At 36.2% G+C, this 24,990-nt stretch overlaps 1 protein-coding gene across 2 annotated transcripts; it reads right to left on the bottom strand.

The window, feature by feature from the left end:
- Positions 1-428: 428 nt before the first annotated feature.
- On the bottom strand, positions 429-23,328 carry LOC145615553 (putative wall-associated receptor kinase-like 16). 2 transcript variants are annotated; one of them, XM_081670626.1, is made up of 3 exons: positions 22,463-23,328; positions 21,992-22,036; positions 429-1,784 (listed from the first exon to the last, which is right to left on the bottom strand). In XM_081670626.1, exons 1-3 carry the CDS (start codon positions 23,211-23,213, stop codon positions 661-663), a joined length of 1,920 nt encoding a protein of 639 aa, XP_081526752.1. In that variant the 5' UTR covers positions 23,214-23,328; the 3' UTR covers positions 429-660. The 2 variants fall into 2 exon arrangements, with proteins under 2 accessions (XP_081526752.1, XP_081526754.1); XM_081670628.1 differs by lacking the exon at positions 21,992-22,036.
- Positions 23,329-24,990: the final 1,662 nt, after the last annotated feature.

Below are 24,990 nucleotides of genomic sequence, written 5' to 3'. Positions count from 1 at the left end.
TTTTTTTTTGAACCACTTACGTGATGCCACGTGTCAAAACAACCTGTTATATCAGGTTGATGACCGGTTGGGTCTGCTCTAGGAAAACTGGGTGCATAGTTAGTTGGGATTATTGTAGAATAAATAATAGTTGGGATTACTGTAGATAAATCTCCCATAGTTGGGATTATTAAAGTGTATTTTCCCTTCAAATTATTACAATATTTACAATGCTTAAGCTTCCCTCATCTTGCAATACAAGCATATCAAAGTGTGATAAATGTCGGACAAATTATAGAGCAAAAATATGTTACAAAGCATATGCATGAATTTTAACGCTCATGGTTCGTCTAAGGGGGTGTCTACGACTCAATGATTCCATGCAAAGAACAATTCCACGTCGAAAACAAAATTATAATATTACAGTACACCCTAATAGAGCTAAGAGCTAGACACAAAATCCAACATGATGATAATGTTAATTGAGCTGATAGGTTCATTAAGCATTTACGCTTCTAAATTTTATTACAAAGCATAGATCTCATTTAAGTTGCAATACAAGATTATACAAGAAACAACTAGTGCAGGCACATATGCTGAATTACACACCCATACAGAACAAATAACAAATCATAAGTTCCACTCCTTTAGCTATTAGACTTCATGGAAGCTAAAATACATTCAAAAGGAGCATGATTCGTCTAAGTGGATTTTTGTAGAAAGAAAATCTTGGCTAAGACTTGATGTGTTTTCTTCGGATGAAGAAGCAACATTAGCATGTACCTTTTTGCTCAAACAGGCTAGTTCCATGGCGACTTGCATCATTGTTGGCCTTAAAGCTCCTTCGGAGTGTAGACAATGCTTTGCAAGACTTGCAACTACCATTACGTCTTCTGTCATATTGCTATTGTCTAAGATTATAGGATCCAACATTTCATATAAAGCAGAATCCTCTGTTTCGACAAAGTGCATCACCAAACTCGTTGCATAGTCTGAAGTCACACAAATTGGCTTCTGTCCCGTTAAAATTTCAACCAGAACGACTCCAAAGCTATAAACATCACTCTTTTCGGTAAACTGCCTTGAACGAAAGTATTGGGGATCAAGATACCCAAATGTCCCCCGTACACAAGTTGTTAAGTGGGTTTGATCCATACTAATTGATCTCGAAATTCCAAAATCACAAACTTTAGCCACGTACTTGTGATCCAAAAGAATATTACAGGATTTTATGTCTCTATGATAAATAGGAGTTGAAGACGATGAATGTAGATAAGCAATAGCCCCGGCAACTTCAGATGCAATTCTAAGTCGAATTTCCCAAGTAACTCGAAACTCTTCGTTAGGACTATGAATGAGTTCCGAAAGAGTGCCATTGGAGATGAACTCGTAAACTAAATGTAAAGTTTTAGTTTCCAAGCAACATCCAAGCAACTTAACTACATTTCTATGGTTGATATGTGAAAGAATAATTACCTCATTTATGAACTCCTTCCAATGGCTTTCATTCAAGGAGATTGATCTTTTGACAGCAATAAGTTTACCGTCATTTAACATTCCTTTGTACACCGTACCTTGCCCCCCTTTACCAATTACACGGTTTTCATTGAAGTTGTCTGTTGCTTTCTTTAACTCATTCTCTGTAAAGAGTTTTGTTTTCTGAGCTTCTTCTTGGTTTATCCTTTGTTCTTCTAATCTTCCCTTGAAGTATTTCTTTCTGAGCTTTGTTTCCTTTCTTCTTCTTTTTGTTTTGCACCACCAACATTGTCCAACACAGTATAACATCAAAGTAATTGAACCTACAACTGCATTTTTCGAGTAGCTATGAATTATATATATACATCGCCAATAAAATTACATATATATTGTTTTATAAGCACTTGATTCGAGCTTTAACTACTAAAAATTCTATGGTAGTCATCTTTAAAATGACTACCATTATACTACTTTATTATTTGTTGATTTTTAATTTAATTTTTATGTCAAAATTAATTATAAATTGGAAAATTTGCAAGAAAGGTCCTTTTAAGTGGTCGACCTTGTGAGAAAGGTTCTTTTATAAAAAAGGTGGTACAAAAGATCCGTATATTCCCATTTGGTTTGTAGGGAGGGTCCGTTGACCAAATTCCGGCGTTGACTAAAATTTATTGTTTCAATCTATTTTGTTCAATTTTTTGGGGGGTTTTGATTATATATATATATATATATATATATTTTTTTTTTTTTTCTTTTTTTATGTAATGTATATTTTGTATTTCTTGTTTGATGTTTTCATTTATCTTTGTTTATATATGTTGGGTTTTTTTTTTTTTTTGTTCGATTTTTGTTTGTTTTGTTTATTTTGAGATCTGAATATTTTTTAGTATGGTGAGGGGGTTGTTAGTGGTGGTAGGAAGGGCGACTTGGTGTGTGGTGGTGGTGCAAAAGGTTGCAGTGTGGAAGGGTAGAGGCAGGGAGGCGGGGAGCCTTGGGCAAGGGGGAGCAGGGGAAGGGTGTTTATTTTATTAAATATTTTTTTATTTTTTGCGACGGCTACTAGCGACGGCCAGCCATCGGTAAAAACCTTTTTTTACGATAGTTTTTTTTCATAACTTGCGATGGTTTATTTCTGTCGTAGTTTAATTACAGCAAAAAAGTACAAAACCGTCGTTGAAATTAGTAAAATCGTCGTAAAAAAATCTTTACGACAGTCAAACTGTCGTAAAAGTGAACTTTTGTGACAAAGTTGAATGCTACAAACTAATTGCGACAGATGACTTACGTAACTATTTTTTGCGAAACAAATTTTGGTTGTCGCAAAATAGCTTATTTCTTGTAGTACGTGTGTCGTTAGGGCAACTTGGAAGAAAAGGTGGTTGAATTGGAGTCAAGATACGATACTAAAGGAGGGAAGTTGCCAAGTAGTTCACCTAAGAGAGCTCGACAATCACTAGTCATGTAGTTTACACATTTATGCAGGTGGTTGTGGAATTCCACATCACTGATACTAAAGGAGGGAAGTTGCCAGGTGGTTGAATTTGTCTTTTTTCTTAGTAGTTATTACACATTTATGCAGTTGGTTGTGGAATTCCACATCACTAATCCACTAATTGTGCTATCCATTGATTACAAAACAGCTAGCTAACTAACTTTCCCACTAACAAACCCTCTAACATAGCTCTCCCCCTTCAAAGTACTTGTTCTCAACTTGTAACTAATTCCAAAAATAGTATCTCCTCTATAATAGATCTCCTCTTCAAAAGACTTGTTCTCATGTTTAAGAAATAGGAAAATATGGAAAACATTGCTCAAAAGACTCAGTAGTTTCCCAGCAGGTTGCCTCATAAATTGGAAAACCTTTCTAATGGACAAGATATTGTACTTGACCCTCCTATTCTGGAACTTAATTACTTTCCTAACCAGTACTGTAGGTTTAATCTCATTTGATCCAGCAATAATATGTCCTTGAAATGTTGTAGGAATATGAGCCACCAATGATAACTTTCCACGAAACACTTTGAGCTGGGATACATTAAAAAAATCATGAATCTTGGCTTCAACAGGCAATTTTAACTTATATGCTACTTTCCCTACCAATGCTAAAACTTGAAATGGACCATAATATTATTAAGAGAGTTTCTCGTTGCTTATTTTCTAAACTGTATGTTGCCTATAAGCCTAAAACTTTAACCAGACCCAATCACCAACTTGAAAGCTTCTATGTGATCTGTGTTTGTCTTCCTGAGCTTTCATTTTATTATAAGCTCTTTCCAAATGAAACTTGAGTTCATAAATCATCATTTTTCTTATCTACAAACTCCTATCTACCTCATCATTCTTTATTTTTCCAGTCAAATAAGGTAAGTGTAATGGGGGTGGTTAATTATATACTACCTCTTAAGGAGTCAATTGCAATACAGAATGGAAATAAGTGTTATACCACCATTTTGCTAAATGTAACCACTTTAGCCATACTTGAAGTTGTTCTTTTTTCATATCATGCACCTCAAGTAAGCTTCAAGGCACCTATTAACGACCTTTGTTTGACCATCTGTCTGGGGTGATAAGAAAAATACAACAAGAGTTCAGTTCCATGCAATGTAAAGAAAATATTTCCTTCCAAAACTAACTTTAGAAGATTGAATGTATGTCACTAATAATCAACCTAGGCCACTCGTGTAATTTGATTACATTATCCAAATAGCTTTGAGCCACTTGAAATTCCATAAAAGGATGGGATTAAGCAATAAAATGGGCATATTTACTAAATTCGTCAACCACAACAAATATAACTTCCTTTTCCTTGTAGATTTAAGAAGGGTAGTATTGTCATCCATTGAAATATCTAGCCAACCACGCCTCCTCTAGAGTAGGAAAAGGCTGTAGATGTCCATGATAAGCTGTCGCAATATCTATCATATTTTACATGCAGCTTGGCAAACTGTACAGTTTCTCACATATTGACTGACATCCCTGGTAATTCCCTTCTAATTAATCATCTTCTTAACTGTATCATCAAGGTTGGTTCTCTCCCTCCATGCCCACTCTCAGGAGACTCATAATGTCAAGATAGAATCCTATTTCAGTAAGACCCCAAGCCCCACCACAATTTTCCCTTTTCTTTTTAGCAGATTGCTTTCCCATAACAAACCAGGCACTAAAACCTGATTCTAAAATTGGTGGATAGTGGTTATATAATTGTCATCTAACTGATAACTTGTTGCTTTCAAATATCCCAAATTTGAGTCCACCACAAATATTTCCATGCACAACATGCATCTCATAACCTTGCACCCTTGATAAAGCATCTAAAGCAACATTCTCCTTCAATTCCCACACTTATAAAAATTTCATGATAAAATCCCATCAATTTGGACAATCAGAATTGCTAAAAGGGTGTTAAAATCTTTTGATGCAACAATGGATGTGGAAAAAATGTATTTACTCTCCTTTGCAAACATGTTATTTTGTTGAGCCCATGAACAACCCACATGTGAGCATTCTTCTTGTCCCACACTATAAAGGGAGAGTGTAGTGGTAATGAAATCCCACATTGAAAGAATTCAAGAGTTACCACCACAATATAAGGCTAAGGGGCTACTCCCCTCATTGCCATATGGTTTTGAGGTGGAACCTCCTTGGTCTTGTAAAGTGGTGGACTTACACTCTCCCGTAACGGGTGCGGCCCAGACCCCTATTTAACATGGTATCAGAGCCAGGCCTACGATTGGGGCCTTGCTAAAGTATACTGGGCCAAAAACACTATGGACAGCTCACATGTGAGGGGGAGTGTTGAGCCCATGAACAACCCACATGTGAGCATTCTTCTTGTCCCACACTATAAAGGGAGAGTGTAGTGGTAATGAAATCCCACATTGAAAGAATTCAAGAGTTACCACCACAATATAAGGCTAAGGGGCTACTCCCCTCATTGCCATATGGTTTTGAGGTGGAACCTCCTTGGTCTTGTAAAGTGGTGGACTTACACTCTCCCGTAACGGGTGCGGCCCAGACCCCTATTTAACATATTTCCTTTAATTAACTCAATTAGTACTTCAGCTTGATGTTGCGAATGATCTTGTAAAGACTTGTTGTAGACAAGAATATCATCAAAGAAGACTAATACACACTTTTGTCCTATACAAACTTCTGAAAACATGGTTCATCCATCCCTGAAAAGAAGTTGGAGAATTAGTCAAATCAAAATTCATAATTAAAAATTCATAGTGCCTTATATGAGTCTTAAAATATGTCTTAAATACATCATCTGCACTAAATCCCATCTGGTGTTAACCAGCTCTAAGGTCTAACTTACTAAACACTAAAGCACTAGCCAGCTCATTAATAAGTTCATCAATCACATGTATAGGAAACTTAATCTTCAATGTCCTATTATTCAACTCCTTGTAATCAACACAAAGCCTGGCCTCCAAGTACCATCTTTCTTTCCTACCAAAACCTCAGGTGAATGAAGCTGTTCAATCACATCTCTTTGCTTTAGAGGACACCTATATGGTCTAATGATAACTAGAGTACATCCTAAAATTAAGGGAATGGAATAATCAAACACTCCTATCTTATTAGGTAACTCACTAGGTTCATCAAAACCCACCTTATACTTGAGCTGAAAACTCTTAATAGTTCACCATACCTGACATCAACTGTTCCATATGTATTGCAACATAACCAGCTTCCATGACTTGCATAATATAGAGTTGTATAGTAAAATCCAACACCTTCCCATCAGTAGGACTCCCTTCTATAACAGTTAACTTCTTCGATGACATTCATTTAAAAATAAAATGTTCATTATGCAGTTTAAATTCCATTCCCAACTTCTAAAAGTCCCAATGAATAGTAACTAGGAGTATTAGCCATTGTATTCCCAATAGTATGTCATAAATACCCTAAGGAATTAGCACCACATTAGCAATAAATTCATGACCCTACATCTCCTAAGTTAATCCTTTACTTATTTGGTGACATGGAATATGGTTATCATCGGCTACTAAAATAGCTTTGAATGAAATCTGACTCAACGTACACCCTAATTAACTTGGTAGCAATATTTTCATCCACAAAGTTATGAGTACTACTAGAATCAAATAAAATATACATATCGATTCCATTTACTCTACCGTTGACCCTCATAGTTTGAAAAGATTGATTATTTACCAGGGAAAGCATGAACTGAAATATGAGGTCCTAAATTAGTTTCTTAATTAGTTGGATTCATGTCTTCCTCATCATCTAAGACCCTAGAATTTCAACTGTAAACGGCTAAGGTGTTTTGAATTGGCACTTATGCTCTCTAGAATAAGGTTGATCTCAATAGTAACACAACCCCTTAGCAATTCCTGTTTTTAAAGCATTAATTTCTAAGACAAATTGCTTGTCAAAGTTAGGTATTGCTAAAATCGGTGTAGGTACTAAATCATTTTATTCCTTTGACTATTATAAATCATTTTATTCCTTTGACTATTATATCCCCCAGCTTTCCTTTATTTTTGTTCCCTTTTCCTTGGTTTTAGTTCCCATACTTTATCCTATCTAACATCAACTAGAATATGTTTGTAGTTTCTGATATTTTGTGACGTTTGGGCTATAAATTAAAATAGAATGTAGTTTGTTTTTATCTAAATAGTTGGTAACTATGATTTGGTGGTATATAAAGGATATTTGTTCAGTATGTACTGTATAGTAACAAAATTCAAAGATTCTTCTTGCATGTTATACTACTTGAGTAATTATAATGGGCTTAAAGGCTTTCACAAAGGGTTTAATAGTAGGTCGGGTTTAATAGTAGGTATGAGACCTCCACTGAAACTCTATAAACCTTATGAATCAAGCAAAACATGATTGTCCATTATCACAAACCTCAAGTTCACAAATTCATCAATGTACTCTACAATTAAGCTAGGTTATTACAAACTATTCGATCGCTCCACCACATCAAATCCTAAACTATCTATTAAGGCAGGGGTAACTCTCTTTTCTCTAAAAGAATCAAGTTTGTTAGAGTTTGTTATGCAAGCTGTAGTTGACAACTGCTGTTTATGCTAGGTGGCTGGCCTCCTCCTAGAAAGATTCTCTTTGTAATAAAGCTTGCTTTTGTCTTATTGTAGTACATAAGGTGCATTGCATCAGTAGCTGAGGTAATGAGAAATGATCAGTTATTTTCCTCTGCTAAACATTCTCTTTTCTCCTCTATCATCCCCTTGCATCATACATTTCTTTTAGTCTTCATGGTATCAGAGCCACTGATGCAATATCGGGATTGTTAATTGTAGAAGGATAACTTTCTAATTTGTTAACCTATTTTTTTACTAATGTAGCCTCTTTTCTATTCCATTCTGTTCCTCTATTTCCTGCTTCTCTGATTTCTTCATTTCTGTTTCTGGTTTCATTCTTTTTTTCTTCTGTCTTTTCTCTTTTTCTCTCACATGGCAGCTGATACTAGCAGTGTTTTATATCTGCATCCTAATGATAGCTCTTACTCCATTAGTGTTCACAAACTCTTAGGGTCTGTAGATTATAGATCTTGGAAGAGATCCATGAAGATTACCCTTACAGCTAAGTAGAAGGTTGGATTTTTTCATGGTACCATTCTCAGATCTTCTTATGCAGCTGATCCTATAAAAACTGAGCAATGGGACACCTGCAATTCAATGGTAATTTCCTGGATTCATAGTTGCTTATCAAATACTATTAAGAAACTTGTTCTGCATGTTAACCCTGCTAGAGAAACATGGGTTCAATTAGAAAAACGTTTTTCCATGTCCAATGGCTCCAGAAAATATAAGTTAAATAAAGACTTATATAATTTAAAACAATCTGGATCTTCTGCCAATGTTTACTTTCCAAGCATGGCAAGTTTGTGGGAGGAAATTGATGCCCTGAATGTCTTGCCTGTTAAACTAAATCTAGTTATGAGATTAGATCATTGTTGAGTGCTATTTCTAAGTACTAGGAAGAGAAAAAACTGTTTTAATTTTTGAATGGCTTAGATGAACACTTTGGTGCAATGAGAAGCCAATTACTTATGCTTACCCCTTTGCTTGATATATAGTCAAAGAAAATTTTTGTTTCCAAGGATTTAACCTTCAATGAGATAATATACCTTTTTCAATTATCTTCTCTTGATCATTAAATGAAACCTATCCCACCTATTCTCACACAAAAAACCAATTTCAATACTGCTTTTATTGATGAAATTAGTGACTTTGAGCTTGTTCCTGAACCTGTAGAGGAAACAGAACATGAACACATCCCAGAATCTCCCTTTCTATCTTCTCTTTCCCCTCCTCTTTCACCTTCCCAGCATTCTGCTTCTCAAAATCCTGTCTCACATGACCAAGTTTTAGCTATTGTGATTCATCCTAGACAGAGTTCTAGACCATCAAAACCTCCAGCCTGGATGAAAGATTATATACAACCAAAGAAGAAATCTGACATACAGATCTCTAATTTGGCATTTCAAGAGATTGCTCCTAAGTTTCATTATTTCATGACAACTCTCGAGAGAACTTAGGATCCTCTATTTTACAAACATGCTGTTACTGAACAACATTGGGTTGATGCTATGAATCAAGAGCTTAAACAATGTGAAAGAAATGGCACATGGACAGTCACTTCTGCTCTGACAGGCAAAAGGGTTATAGGATGCAAATGGAATTTTAAAACAAAATATAAATCCAATGCGGATATTGAAAGACACAAAGCTAGAATTGTTGTCTTAGGTTGCAGACAGCAATATGTATTGGACTATGGAGAAACCTTTGCCCTGTTGCCAAAATGACAACTGTAAGAGCTCTTTTGGCTGTAGCTGTGATAAGTGTCATTTATGTCGCTATTTTTAGGAGTTTTCTAGTTAGTTTTTCATAGTTTTTCTATCTTTTTACTTGGTTTTAATAACGTTTTACTACATTTGTCATGTTTATGTGTGAAATGTCGTTATTGCTCAATTTTGGCTTTTCTTGCATATTTTGGTGGCTTATGACATTAGATTAAATTTTATTGGTTTACTCTTATGTTTAGGAACACTTGGATAAGTTCATTGCTCAAGATTGAAGAAATATAAAACATAAAAGAACAAGTAATGAAGAAATGTGCACTTGATTTGCAAAGATCATACTTCAAACGCCTATATCTTTTGATCTACAAAACATTTTGGGGCGATTCCAATTGGAGATGAAAGCTTATCTTGAGAGCTTTCCAACGACAGGTCACATGCTCAATTCCGATGTAAAACGTGGGAGATATGCTCATTTGAAGCTGAGCAGTTTGCCTAGTCCGCAGCCAGGAGCGCCCGCTCCTCAAGGCCGCACGCCCGCTCCTCACAGGGTGTGCAATATTGAAGTTTGGCAGAATGTTTGGAGCGCCCGCTCCTGAGGGGGTGCACGCCCGCTCCTCTACGCGCTGCTCGACTTTTTGCGGAGCTTCCTAGGCAATTTAGTAAGGGCTATAAATAGATTTTTTGCTCATTTTAGAGGGGGGAAATTCATATTTTCAGTAGTTTTAGGTTAGTTTTAGGTTTTTAGAGAGAGAAACTCTCAAATTTTGGAGAGAGAAAGTGAGAGAAACAATGGTTTTTATGGATTTTGGATAATCAAAGGAGGAATTTGATGATTTGAAGATCTCCATTTTATATCAATGAGCATTTCTTACTCTCTTCTCTCTTTATGCTTTATTAATTGCTTTATTAATCATGTTTAAGTAGATTTCATTCTACTAGGTGTTGAGTGAAGCTTTGGTATGGTTAATTGAGTTACTTGAGATAAATTTGATGATAATTGTGTGATTAAATTGATTGAATTGATGATGGCATGTTGTTTGTTTTAGATTGGATTGATCTCCCAAGATAGCAAACTTAATTGCATGTTAGTTCTAGTTTGACAAGGGATTGTGAATTAGAATTTATATATTTGATTGCATTTTGGGTAAATTTCTTCTATGCACCTAGTCAATGAGGGATCTAGACTAGGAATTTGAGAGATTACTCTTGAGCGTAATTAATTCTCATTTTAATTCTTTCTTTGCATGATTGATTATCAAATCGATTCCCATTAACTTGTTAATTATTCAAAGTGGAACTTTGCCCCTAGTAGACTTTATAATATCTTGATCTTTATATGTGTGTTAGTGTAGTTGTAGTGTCCACTCCATAAACCGACTTCGGCGTAGCTTAAGCATTAGATCGAGAACAATCCAACATTACCGTTCCTTGTGGTTCGACTCCGAACTTACCACTAGACTTGTTTAGGGGTTAGTTTAGGATTATAATAAATTTTGTTTGGCCGTGAGGAGGTTAGTCAACGACCTAATTTCCCCGCGCTCAAGCTGCTATGAATGAATGGCTGACATTTTAAATGGATGTCACTAATGCGTTTTTGCATGGTGAGTTAGATAAAGATGTTTACATGTCCCTTCCTCGAGGTTATACACTAATCATGTCAGCAAAATAGTGGTTGATCCTCAAGGAAAAACTCTTGTTAAGGACTCACAACTTGTGTGCAAACTGAATAAGTCTTTTTATGGACTTAAACAGGCTCCTAGACAATGGTTTACCAAATTGTCTTCCTTTCTTGTCTCTTTTGGCTATACTCAGTCTAAATCTGACTATAGTTTGTTTACAAAATCTCTTGGTATATCTATTACTGCTGTATTGGTGTATGTTGATGATTTACTCATCAAAGGCAATGATCACAATGAAATCATGCACCTAAAACAGCTTCTCTCTTCTCATCTTCACATGAAAGACCTAGGGTCATTGAGATACTTCTTAGGGCTGAAATTAATCATATAGATCAGGCCGGGTATTTTTGTATATCAGAGAAAATATATAATAAATTTGTTGAAGGAGCAGGAAATGCTTAATGTTAAGCCTCTCAAACTTCCCATAGATTCTCATCTCAAACTATCTGCTGATAAAGGCACTCTTCTACCTAATCCTATTGTGTATTAGCAATTGCTTGCTAATTTGATATATTTGACTGTTACCAGGCAGACATCTCATTTACTATTTAGCTGCTAAGCCAATTCATACATTCCCCTACCTCAACTCATCTGCAGGCTGCTAAAAGACTCCTTAGATATCTTGCAGGCACAAGGTCTTAGGGCATTCTTTTGGCTTTTTCTTCTGCGGCTTAACTAACTGCCTTTTGTGAGAGTGATTGGAAGCCAAGAAACAAACAATGGTTGCTAAATCCTTTGCTGAAGCAGAATATAGATCTATGGCTCTGACAGCTTGTGAGGTTACCTGGCACAAATCTCTTGTAAAGGATCTGGGTATTGCTTATCTAGGTCCTACATTACTCAACTGTGATAATCAAGCAGCCATTGCAATGCAGCCAATCCTGTTCTGCATGAAAGAACTAAGCACATAGAAATCGACTATCACTATGTTAGAGATATGGTGACGGCTGGTGAACTCATTCCAGCTGATGTTTCTTCCCAGGATCAACTTGTAGATATTCTAAGGGTCTATATGTCAGGCAGCATCAAGATATTCTTTTCAAGCTTGGTGCTAGTTCTTCCTCTTCTAGCACTCAGCTTGAAGGGGGAGTATTAAGGCAGAAGTAACTCAGTCTTTTCTCTAAAGGAATCAAGTTTGTTAGAGTTTGTTATGCAAGTTGTAGTTGACAGCTGCTTTTATGCTAGGTGGTTGGCTTCCTTCTAGAAAGATTCCAGACCATTATTCTCTTGTAATAAAGCTTGCTTTTGTCTTATTGTAGTATATAAGGTGCATTGCATCAGTAGCTGAGGTAATGAGAAATGATCAGTTATTTTCCTCTGCTACACATTTTCTTTCCTCCTCTATCATACCCTTGCATCATAAATTTCTTTTAGTCTTCACTATCCTTAAATATTGCATACAATCAGCAATGAAATCATTCTAATATACTACTACTACAAACTTCCTATTAGACAAATAATCCACCTCCCAACTTCAGCCTTTTCAATCAATTTAAAGAAGCTAAATCGACTTTTTAATCATCGGCTATTTTGCATAAACTGAAATATTTACAGCATTTCTAAACCCAAATTCTTGGATTAGCTCCGTTGAATTTAGGAAATTCGAGTTTAGGGTTCATAAGGTCTGGGTTGGATTGGACATGTCAAAGTTGTGCGAAGAACATCTTGAAGTCGAAGAACCAAAAGAAGAAGAAGAAGAAAATGAATCATCTTAGGCCTTGTTCAATGCTTCAATTCAAATCGATTGCATCGAATGTCATTTGATCAAGTTTGCTGTTTTGATTTGTAATTAGCTTCTTTGAATCCTTGATTTGGTCTTCCAGTGCAGCGATTGTCCAAGTAGCAAGTTGAGGCGCCAGAATTGCTTACTTGAGATGAACTAATAGCATTTCTCTAATACCAATGTTAAGGGAGGAGCTCAAGCTCCTTTAATGGCGATTTGAGATTTAGAGAGAGAAATGAGATAATGGAGAGAGAAAGAAGACATAAGAAATCAAAGTAAGAAGTTGTATTATATTAATTGTCAATAATTTTTCTCAACAATTATTACAACCTTTATACATTTGACAGTGGAAGTCTACATCACCAATCCACTACCTTTACTATCCAGACCACCAATTACAAAACAACTAGCTAACTAAATTCCCTACTAACAAACTCTCCCACTAATAATAACTTGTAACTAACTTCAATAGTAGTATCTCACTTATCACTCATCGAACGATGAAAGAGTAGTTCACGACATTGTTTGAGGCCGCGAGAAAGAAACAAAAGTTGAATTGATCGATTTAGAGATGGAGCACATTGACACTCAGATTGATCGGAAAAATTGAGAAAGGAAATGATGGTGTTAGTTGGCGGGAGTAACCTAGGAGGTCAACCACAATCGGTCATCCAACTAAAGGGTTCGGCTAGCCATACGAAAATAACAAAGAGAGATTCTACTCGTCTAAGGAGGAGATATAGCCATGTAAGATTCTAACGTGGCAAGAATCATATATAACAATCTAATTCTAGAAAGTTCAAGAAGTAAATCTCTTATTTGAGCCTTCTGAGATGTGCAGCTGCTGCTTGCTTGAGCTATTTCTTTGCTGATTGATATCATCTCCAATATGGGTATGGAGAGGAGATGGTGGTGGAGGTCATCCATCGCGTTATCGGAAGTTAAAAATTTCAATATTTGAAGAGAGGGACTGTTGGGTTAGTGTGGCCCTAATTCTAGAGCCTAACTCATTATATCTCAATGTTTCTCTAAGTTTCAAGGAATACTCTACTATATTGAAAATCTGATGGAGAATTGTGGAATAATCTAGAATGGGTTAATGCTTATGAAGATTAAGGCCCTGTTCTTTTGAGCTTCTGGGCAAAGCAGAGCAGAGCAAAGCAGATTTCAGCAGAGCAGAGCAGATTTCAGCAGAGCAGGGCAGGGCAGAATAGAGCAGGGCAGAGCAGAGCAGATTGAAGCAGCTATTTTTAAGTACTAATTTTAAGCAGAGTAGAGCAAAGCAAGGCAGAGCAGAGTAGAGCAGATTTCAGCAGAGTAGAGCAGAGCAGAGCAGATTTCAGCAGAGCAAAGCAGAGGAGCTCTAAAGAACGGGGCCTAAGAAGATTCTAGATTTATGTGGAGAATTTAAAGACCATGGGTGTAGAATGCTCCACACACTTCTTCCACCTCCATACATCACCTATAAATATAAGGTGTTGGGAATCATTTGGAGTATGTATCCTACAACATCCTCCTCCAATACTCCGATACCCTCATACACTCTATGAGTGTCCCTCTATGCTTAGTGAAAATTTACCTACAAATATCGTTCTCTAAGATATCTATCATGATCGGAATTTCTACATACACACAATCTCCCTAATCTACTATTCCTGCTTTGTAATACTCCTTTGTGAGTTCTTATAATGAGAGTTCTCTTGTAATACTCACTCTTTCAAGGGTTCTTGTACTTTTTTATTTTCATATAGTGGATTATTTTTCGGCGCTTGTCGTTCGTGGGTTTTTTGATAATTTTTCCCACGTTAAATATTGTGTGTCCACTTCTTTACTACTTGTCTTGCCTTTATCTATCTTCTAATTATCTTATCAATCAATACATCTTTAATTTTCTTCCGCTATGCACTCACCAACCCTAACAGGGACCTCAATAATTGGATTGTTAAGTATGAAATATATTTCGAGTATCATAGGAGGAGAAGCATGAGGAAACAAATATGACACTATGAATGGATCGGCCTTACTATGGTTTCAATGGGTGAACAAATGTCAGTCATTTATGAAGTTGCTTGACTTAAAGAGGAGAATTATGAACGAGCCTTCAAACATAGGCTCTTTTCACATTGGCCATGACTCAGAACACCTGAAAATTTTACAGTAGTTTTTTGAAATATGACTACCATAATGTTTCAATGATTATTATATAGTTCATAATTTACATATATTTTTCCATGTAATTAATTACATTACTTTAGTAATGGTATTAAATATTATTTTTCAACTTTTTTTTTATTTATAAAATTTGTAGTGTAATTTTTATTCTTATCTCATAGTTTCTCAAAAAAAATATTTATTTTATGTTGAATTAAAATTTTCAAAATTTATATTTACATTTTATCAAAAAAAAAAAAATTATATTTACATTGTAGATATTATAAGAGTATAATTGTGGTCATTTTATAATGTGAAAAAATGAATCGATCATATTATATATCATTAAAGGAGTTCCGTCAAAAGTTTGTAGAGATGGCTTTAGCACTAGAGGATATCCTTAAAAGTTTGATGTTGGGGGTAATTTATTGATTTCCTTATTGAAAAGAACACTAAGGATAAAATGAGGCATCTTAGCCCTTATAATTTGGATCAGTCAATGGATATGGTGGGATAGGTTGAAGACAGTACATGAACCCGACCAGTAACACTAAAAAAGGCGGACCCCGGTTTTGCACAGGCGGGTCTAAACCTTTTGAGTCCTAAATTTGTTAGGCACATCTAAAGCCTAACCCATAGCCTGGCCCAACTGTATGGTGTCAACAAAGTCCATCTAAGAGACGCAGACGCTCATAAAGTCTAAATTGCTAGAGAGGAGAGCAAAAGGCTAGCGCTTTCGTTGTGGTAAGAGGTCCTACCTGTGTAAGAGGAAAGAACTTAGCGTGCTTTGGGTGGCCTGATATTTGTGAAGCTATGAAACCGCAAGATTAGAGAGAATCCAAAAGTACAAGGCTGATGCAAGAATGACGTCCAATTAGGTCTGTCTTTGCTCGGTGGTTGGACTCTTGTTAGGGCCTACATTTAGTATATAGATTATATAGCTAACGGGCCTAGTTCTTGTGCCCTAATCTCTTGTATATAATATTTGTGCATACCCCTAATACGAAAAACAACACTCTATTCTCTCTATCTTGACATGGTATCGGAGCCAAAATACTCTAAAAACCCTAAAATTCTACACTAAATTTCTGAAATTTTTTTCTTGAATTTCTATTCTAAATTGCTACTACTTTACATTGTCGAATTGCTACATTGCTATCTTCCTGAATTTCTGAAATTTTCTTCTAAATTATTCTTCTCAATTTCTACTCTACAGTGTCGACTTGCTACATTGCTAATTTGCTATCAACAATGGTGAATGCTAAGTCACAACTATTGTGTACCCATTGCAATCGATCGGGTCATGATTATGACGCTTGTTTTCCTGTCCATGGGCTACCCGAATGGTGGCTTGAAAAATATGGCCGTTCTTCTTCTCTGGCTACTACTCTACCTCGGTCTGCTGCTCCCTCTCCTTCTAGTCAATCTGCCGCCACTACCCCCATTTTGGGTGAGGTATTTGATAAGTATGATGCTGCTAACTTTTCTTCTAATCACGATGAGGTATTTGATAAGTATGATGCTGCTAATGTGTCTTCTAATATCTATGCCGCCACTACCCCAAATTTGGGTTGAGTATTTGATAAATATGCTATTGCTACTTCTCCTTCTAAGCAATTTGACGACGCCACTATCCCAATTGTGGGTGGGGTATTTGAAGTTCCTTCCGATCGTATTACCGGTGCTTATTTTTCTCTATCTTGGATTATTGACACGGGTGCCTCACATCATGAAACGGGTGACGAGTCTTCATTATTTGATGCTCACTCCATTTTACCATGCCCTGTTGGTCTTCCCGATGGTGCTCAAGCCTTTGCAACAAAGGAGGGTCGTGTTTTCTTGGCGGATGGAATTATTCTTGAACACGTTCTATTTGTTCCGCAATTAAATTGCAATTTCAAGGATTTTGTGAGGAGAGGCCTCTCCAACTTTATGCCGCGGCCTCTCCACCTGGAGCGGCCTCTCCACCTATTTGGAGAGGCCTCTCCACCTCGTTGCTGAACTTCCTGCCTCACTTGGCAGATTTGAAAGAAGAGATGAGGAGAGGCCTCTCCAACATAGGGGAGCGGCCTCTCCATCTGAGGAGCGGCCTCTCCACCTATTTGGAGAGGCCTTTCCACCCTGCTACGGAGCATTCTGCCCCAATTTTCCCCAGTTTGGAGCGGCCTCTCCAGAATTTGGAGCGGCCTCTCCAGACCTTAGAGAGGCCTCTCCCGACGGGTTCCGCGAACTTTCTATTGCGGAGTTCGTTTACTATGAAATTGGGGATTATAAATAGCTTTAAGGGGCTCATTTGTAAGCATCTTCATCTCTCTTAACTCCTTTAGACTTATTCTCTTAATTAGTTCATAGTTTTCCTCTCCCTTAGTTTAGTTTCTCAAAACTCAATCATTTTGTAAGAATTATTGGAACTTTGTTCTATCAATTTCAACAACAATTATTCTCAACTTTGGAGCATCAATTAGTAACCTCTTTCTCTCTCCTCTGTTATTTAAATTTCTGATTTTATCTTTGATTAATCTTGGTTCTTGCTTAGTCTTTGTTAATTGTTCTTGCATGTTCAACCATCCTTGTTTATTCTCTCTCCTATTTTAATTGAATTCATGTTAACCCTAGATTTAATTGCTAGATTGTTTTTCACCATGATTTGTGAGTAGTTAATTAGCTAGGGGTTGGGTGAAGACCCAACCAAGCCATGGGTTGATTGATGTCTGTGCTTGCATGTTCATTTTGGGTTGATGATTGATTGTTAAGGGATTGGTTAATTGCATGTGTAATTGGTTGGCCACTTATTGCTCATGTATTCACTTCTATGCTAGCATTGAGAGATGGAGTCTAGTTGTGAGCCTATTTTAATATGATTATGCTAAATTCCTCTTGATTATGGTTCCTTATTTGAGTGATGTAGTAGTCTTAGTTGCAACAATTAGGTGAGAAATCCCAATTGTTTGTGCCTTAATGCTTTCTTGGACCGATTGAAAGACAAACCCGAATTAGTAGTCTACTTCCCATTGTTAAGACTTGATTGGCCTATCTTGTTAGTTGAGTTTGGTTTAGGATTGCTTAGTGTTATGGCTTCGAAAGAAGGCAATGTTGAGTGTCCTCTCTATCTCCCAATTTGTGTTCATGCTTGCCTATTGATTTGATCCGTTGGTTTGGTTGGAGTCGATCCCTATTTCCCCCTAGTGTTTGTCTCCATAGTTGTTATCTAATCAAAACCCCCAATTTGTGACCGAACTAGATTGCAACCGTTTCATATTCTCGGTGTACTTACCCATTCCCTGTGGATACAATCCTCTACTTACCCTAGACTTTTCTTAGGTTGGTTTAGGTAGAAATATTGTTTGGTTATATGGTGATTGTCCAACGACCGATTATTCCCTCTACCAACCATATAACACGGCTTCTACTTGTGGTGCTCATTATTTTTTGACGATTGTTGATGATTTTTCACGTGGTGTTTGGGTTTATTTATTGAATGACAAAACCGAAGTTTATTATTCTTTTTGCTCTTTCTTTGCTATGGTTAAATGTCAATTTGATGCCAATGTTAAATGTGTGCAGAGTGACAATGGCACAGAATTTAAACCCATGATCCCATATTTTACTGAAAATGGCATTCTTTTCCGAACCTCTTGTGCTGCCACACCTCAACAAAATGGTCGGGTAGAGCGTAAACACCAACATATATTGAATGTGAGTCGTGCTTTGATGTTTCAAGAAAATTTGCCGATTACTTTTTGGGGTGAGTGTGTCCTTGGGGCGTTTTATTTGATTAATTGTACTCCTTCTACTTTGCTAGCCAATAAAACTCAATATGAAATTCTCTTTGACAAAGAACCCGATTTTGATGCTTTGAGGGTGTTTGGTTGTCTTTGTTTTGCTCATAACCAAAAAGCTTAAGGTGACAAATTTGCTCCTAGGAGTCGTAAGTGTGTTTTTGTGGGTTACCCTTATGGCAAGAAGGGTTGGAAGGTGTATGACTTGGAGACGGGTGATACATTTGTCTCTCGTGATGTGAAATTCTTTGAGAATGAGTTTCCGTTTGTTGATGATGGTGCTTCGGTTTCTCCTCATGTGGATGTCGAAGGCACATCTAACACCAATGTTGGGGTTGATCTTGACTTTCTTGATGATGTGGAGTACATTTTAGAGGTTGGTGAGCAATCTCTTGTGCCCGAAAATAGCAGCCAAGACCCTGCCACTGCTGCTCCTATTGCTGCCCAAAATGGCAGCCCTGCTATTGTTGTTCCTACAGCTACTGTCACGGCGCCCCGCGTTGCCCAGGGAGGCAGCAAACACTGCAGGCCACCTGCGGCATCTAGCCCCCCCGGCAGCCCCGTTGTGAGGTCTTCTGTCGCCTCTTCTACTGCTACACAGCCCTCGGACAGCAGCTACACGGCTGATCCGAGCACCTCTATTATTGAATTAGGTCGTGGTCAAAGGCCGCGGCAAGCTCCTGGTTAGCATCGTGATTATGTAGCACATATGGTCTCTCTTCCCGATCCATCTATCTCTCTAAGTTCATCGTCCACTCCAAGCTCCTCAGGTACTCCTTATCCTTTAGCACATTTTGCGAATTGTGATAAATTTTCTGTGCGACACCGTGTATTTATTGCAGCTATTGATACGGTGGTTGAGCCTTGTAATTTCAAGGAGGCAATGCAAGATGAGGGGTGGAAAGAGGCAATGCAAAAAGAAATTGATGCATTGGAAAAAAATGGAACATGGGTAATGGAAAAATTACCTCCAGGCAAGAAAGCTCTTGGGTGCATATGGGTTTACAAGGTCAAGCATAATTCTGACGGCACATTTGAGAGATTGAAGGCTCGTCTGGTTATTTTGGTAATCATCAGGTTGAGGGTATTGATTATACCGAGACTTTTGCTCCCGTTGCTAAAATGGTAACTGTTCGTGCTTTTCTTGCTGTTGCTGCTGCAAAGAATTGGGAATTGCATCAGATGGACGTCCACAATGCATTTCTTCATGGTGATATTGATAAAGAATTTTATATGAAGCTTCCCCCTGGGTTTCATGGCTCTCAACCTGGTATGGTGTGTCGTCTTCTGAATTCATTGTATGGTCTTCGCCAGGCACCTCGTTGTTGGTTCTCTAAATTGGCCTCATCTCTGAAAAGGTACGGATTTCTGCAATCGTACTCTGATTACTCTCTCTTTACTCTGCAATCTGGGTCTATTCAACTAAGTGTTCTGGTGTATGTTGATGACTTGATAATATCTGGTAATGATTCTTCTGCAATTTCAAAATTCAAATCATATTTGAGTGACTATTTTCATATGAAATATTTGGGTGTGTTGAAGTATTTTCTTGGCATTGAAGTTGCACGGAGTCCAAAAGGCATATTTTTATGTCAACGGAAATATACACTTGATATTATTGTAGAGTCCGATTTTCTAGGGGCACGTCCGGCAGGTACTCCTATTGAGCAAAATCATAATCTGGAAAAATCTGAGTCCTCTCTTCTTACTGATCCAGAAATGTATCGGCGGCTTGTAGGTCGTTTGATTTATTTGTCTTTTACTAGACCTGATTTAGCTTATGCGGTGCATATTTTATCTCAATCTATGCAAACCCCGCGACAAGACCATTGGGAGGCTGCTCTTCGTACAGTGCAGTACTTGAAAGGATGTTCGGGTCAGGGAATTTTGTTGAGTTCAGAGTGTGATTTACATCTTACAGGTTGGTGTGATTCGGATTGGGCAGGTTGTCCCTTGTCACGTCGATCTATCACTGGTTGGTTGGTGTTTCTCCTATATCTTGGAAGACTAAGAAGCAAGACATTGTTGCCAATTCTTCTTCAGAGGACGAATTCCGCTCTATGTCTAAAACTACTGATGAGTTGAAATGGTTAAAGGCTCTTCTTCTCAGTTTGGGTGTCTCGCATCCCCGCGCAATGAGTTTGTTTTGTGATAATCAGTCTGCTTTGTACATTGCGCATAATCTGGTTTTCCATGAGCGTACCAAGTACATTGAGGTGGATTGCTATTATCTTCGTGATGCGATTCAGGACGGTATCATTAGTCCGTCTTATGTGAAGACAACGGACCAATTAGCGGATATATTCACTAAGGCTTTGAGTAAAAGTTTATTCATGTATTTATTTGGCAAGTTAAGCATTTGTAATTTGCATGTTCCAACTTGAGGGGGGTGTTAGGGCCTACATTTAGTATATAGATTATATAGCTAACGGGCCTAGTTCTTGTGCCCTAATCTCTTGTATATATATATTTGTGCATACCCCTAATACGAAATACAACACTCTATTCTCTCTATCTTGACAACTCTCAACCCGCCTAAAACTATGGGTTAAGGGGGGAAAGTGAAGGAGAGAATTTGAGGGGAAATGAATTTCACTTTTCTCTTCTCTTTGTCTATCATTTACATCTTTTCTTTCCTTCTTTCTTATACAAACAAAGCATTAATTAAAATACCCTTCATTTCACTGAAAGCCATATATACATACATATATATATATATATATATATATATATATATATATATATATATAATTTAATCATAGTTTTTTTTTTTATATATATATATAACATATTAAAATTACATTTTATCATGAAAAATGTCATTAAATAGTCATTTATATAAAAGTTTCATATATATATAATCATCTTTTTAATATTTTATACTACTCCCTCCGTCCCTAAATTACATTTCTCTTTGGAAATTTACACGGGATTTAAGGAGGGAAGAATAAGACAAATAACAATAATTAGATAATGCAATGGGAAGTACAAAGATAAATTAGTTATTACTCATGACAAGTCATTAATCCTTTGCAAAAAAAAAAAGGAACAATCACATGCTCCTAAAAATTTTAACCAATCATATTCATTGTAATTTGGTACAAGGATTATGAGTGAGATTAGGTAAGGATGAGTGAGAAAGCATTAAATATAAAACAGAAAAAGAGAGTTGATTAACAAAAAAAAACTTACCATAAATCGAAAGGAGGAATGTAATTTTGGAATACCAAAAATAGAAAGAAGAAATGTAATTTAGGGACGGAGGGAATAATATTTATTGTTTAAACTTAAAGTCAAAGTAGTGCATAATCATGTTTATCAATTTTGATTGTGTCAAATAATCTGAGAGGGATGGAATACTACTTTCTATATCATCTTGCATCTTGTAGAAAAAAGGAAAACTTACGTGATGAAATGACGAGTATGATAGTTTCGAAAAACCCCGTTTTATCTGTCAATTCAATCATACAAAGTTTTGTTACTAACAAATATAAGTATATAACCAAATCTCCTTTTATTTATTTATTATTATTTATTTATTATTATTATTTTTGCAATATATAGCAAACTCTTAGGATCAATTTCCCAAAAACAAAAGTAGTGGAAAGAATATGAAATTGATAAAAAATGAGTTACGGTGGGTCCATTAGGTTATTGTAAAAACTTTTCAAATAAGATATGAGCAAATATTTAAAATGGTTGGAAATGAAAAGTGAAGCAAATATTTAAAAATGGAGGGAGCATTCACAAAAGATGATCAAGAATAGTATAAAAGTCGAAGCGGGTTATATTAAATTGAGATAGTTAAACAAAAATAAGATGAAATAATTCATAAAAACGGAAGTGCCACTTATAGATAAAGCTAAGTTCACACTACCTGGAATGTTTATAATAATGTGATAATCCCATTGAAGCATCACCGGAAAAGTAGACAACGGTGTAGCAGTGGATGCAAAGGTTGTCATATATTCCCGACTTATCAAAAAGGCTGATCTGCAATGCGCCGATCCGTCCTTAGCACTTACCCTTACACCATATTGCTTATAGGGATAAATCAAAGGCGGCATGAGTGCTTGACAGCAATTGTTAAAGCCATAACATTGATCCAACGTCATATCTGCTGTTGAAGTCGTATTGGATTCCAGATTATCAGTAGCACAAATTGAGGTGCATCCTTCTTTGTCATCCTTTTCACCATCATAATAGAATGAGGCATATCCATCGCACCCGACTGATGCGAAAACATTAGACTCTGAAAATGAAAAGCCAGTAGAGGTCGAAATGATTTCAGGACTACTCCAATGTATCTCAGTACCATTACACGCAGTGACTGATGGTAGCTTAACTATTATTGTTTTTCTTGACTTTAGCACCTCAACAATTTCGAGGTCGATTTTTTTTAGATATGGTGTTGATTGGTTAGAGGAGGATGTATTACAAGAGACGGCAAAGTTGGGGTCTAAAAAACAGTGGTGTGCCTCTTCCGGGCCGATCCCAAACGGGTAAGGGATTTCAATATTTCCACACCTGTGTATACATTTTGTATCATTTCTTAGCTCAGATGGTCTCCATAAATTTGATACGATTACTAGCATAAGTAAGAGTGGGTAAGAGTTCAGAATTTTCATTTTGTGCGCTGCCCATTACATTCCAAGGCTTGAGTGTTGATTTAATAATATTACTCCCTTCGCTCCTAAATGATATGTCTGTTATAATTGTACACGTTCATTTGTGGTTGCTAATTTTTTACTACATACTTATCATTAGCTAACATTATTTTATTTTATTTTTAAAGAAAAAAACTCAAAAATCAATAATGTATTTGACCAGTAAGACAAATCAAATAAGACTCCATAGCCAATATGACTACAACACGTCTTATATACGATGTATTTTCATTAATTTATTAGATAACAGTCAATTCAAGTGAAACTTTAACAATATTTATGATAATTTAACCTATTTAAGGACAACAGGCCCGACTTTTAACCGATTTTTCCTCACATATGTAACAGGGCCCCAAAAATCAGGGGCCTGTAATTTTTTAAAAAAAATCGCCGACATATACTACCTCCGTCTCCTTTTGATAGTCCCTTATGGACAAATTTTAGTCCCAAAATATTCACCCCATTTGCTTTTTCCAACAACTATTAATATTAATTTTTTTTACCAAAATTCTTTCCAATTTGCAACAATATTTGTGCAAATTTAAACTTCCCATGTAAATTTTGTTTTCCTATGTATTTTTATTACTTTCTCTCTCTACTTTTTTGCATACCCAAAGTCAATTTACTTTTTCAATGTCATTAAACTATTCTTATTTGTGTTTATTAATTCCCGTGAAAAATGCCCATAAGGGACTATCAAAAGGGGACGGAGGGTGTACATCTAAAAGGAAAAAAAAAAAAAAAATCTACCTTACCCATTCATCTTCCTCCCCGTAAAAACCTCCCTTTCCAAACCAAAACCCAAAAAATTTTCCTATCCAAAATTCAATCTTTGACTTTTACCTTTTGATTTCCCAAACAAAATTAAATTCACTCAATAATTATCCCTCCTAAACGGCTAATTTGCCTAATTATCTCCAATTTTTTCTCTATTTTTTAGGCAAAATTTAAGTGCAAGTTATACTCTTATCAGAATCAATGACGATTCAATTGATATTAACGGCCAAATTTTTATTATTTATACCAATTTCAAGAATAAGCAATACCCACAAAATATTACAGTCTTTAGTTTTCTTTCAATTTTAACTCAATTCAAAGAATGTTAGAAGGATGACATTTTTTAAATGAAATGTTTTTGTTATTTGTTGTTTTATTGAATTATTTGTAAACTTAGTAATATGAATATTTTGGCTTTATAGTTTGTAGTACTGTACTAAAAAAAAAAAGTCTTTTTATAATAATAATACGTTGTTATAATTTATGAGAATTTTATCAACCTCAAAATAAAAGTATTTATTTATCCTCCCCACCGCAATTCCTAAATTCACAAATTTCTACATGATATCGCAGTTATTTAATTTCTATAATTTTTTTTTAAAAAAAAAATATATATCATAAATTAAATATCCCATGAATATTTATTTCCTTCACCAATCAATCATACAAGACTTGAAGCAGTCGATAGTAAGCGCCGTGTTCAATTTCTGACTTATTGACTTGAACGAGACGGCAGTCTGATAATTCATCTTATCTTTAAAATACAGAAAAATCTAATCAAATTGCGATGTGTATGGCCGACCTGGCGTGAAATAGTCTTTTGTGGGCCATGCGAACAATAAATACGAATTGCTACTCTGAAAAAGACAATAATTATAATTAATTTTTGTAAAAATATTGTCCGAAAATTTTAAGAAGGCAGAAAATTCAAAGAAGATTAACCGATATAGACAATAAGGAA

Source organism: Chenopodium album, chromosome 25 (assembly GCF_948465745.1).
Source record: "Chenopodium album chromosome 25, dcCheAlbu1.1, whole genome shotgun sequence".
Taxonomy (NCBI): Eukaryota; Viridiplantae; Streptophyta; class Magnoliopsida; order Caryophyllales; family Amaranthaceae; genus Chenopodium; species Chenopodium album.
This window is presented reverse-complemented; position numbering and strand designations above follow the sequence as displayed.

Coding starts and splice junctions, on each gene's coding strand:
- LOC145615553 (XM_081670626.1), bottom strand. CDS start 23,213: ATGAAAATTCTGAACTCTTACCCACTCTTACTTATGCTAGTAATCGTA. Junction 22,037..22,462: donor CATTATTATAAACATTCCAG/GTAGTGTGAACT, acceptor TTGAATTGACAG/ATAAAACGGGGTTTTTCGAA. Junction 1,785..21,991: donor CATACTCGTCATTTCATCAC/GTAAGTTTTCCT, acceptor CGAAAAATGCAG/TTGTAGGTTCAATTACTTTG.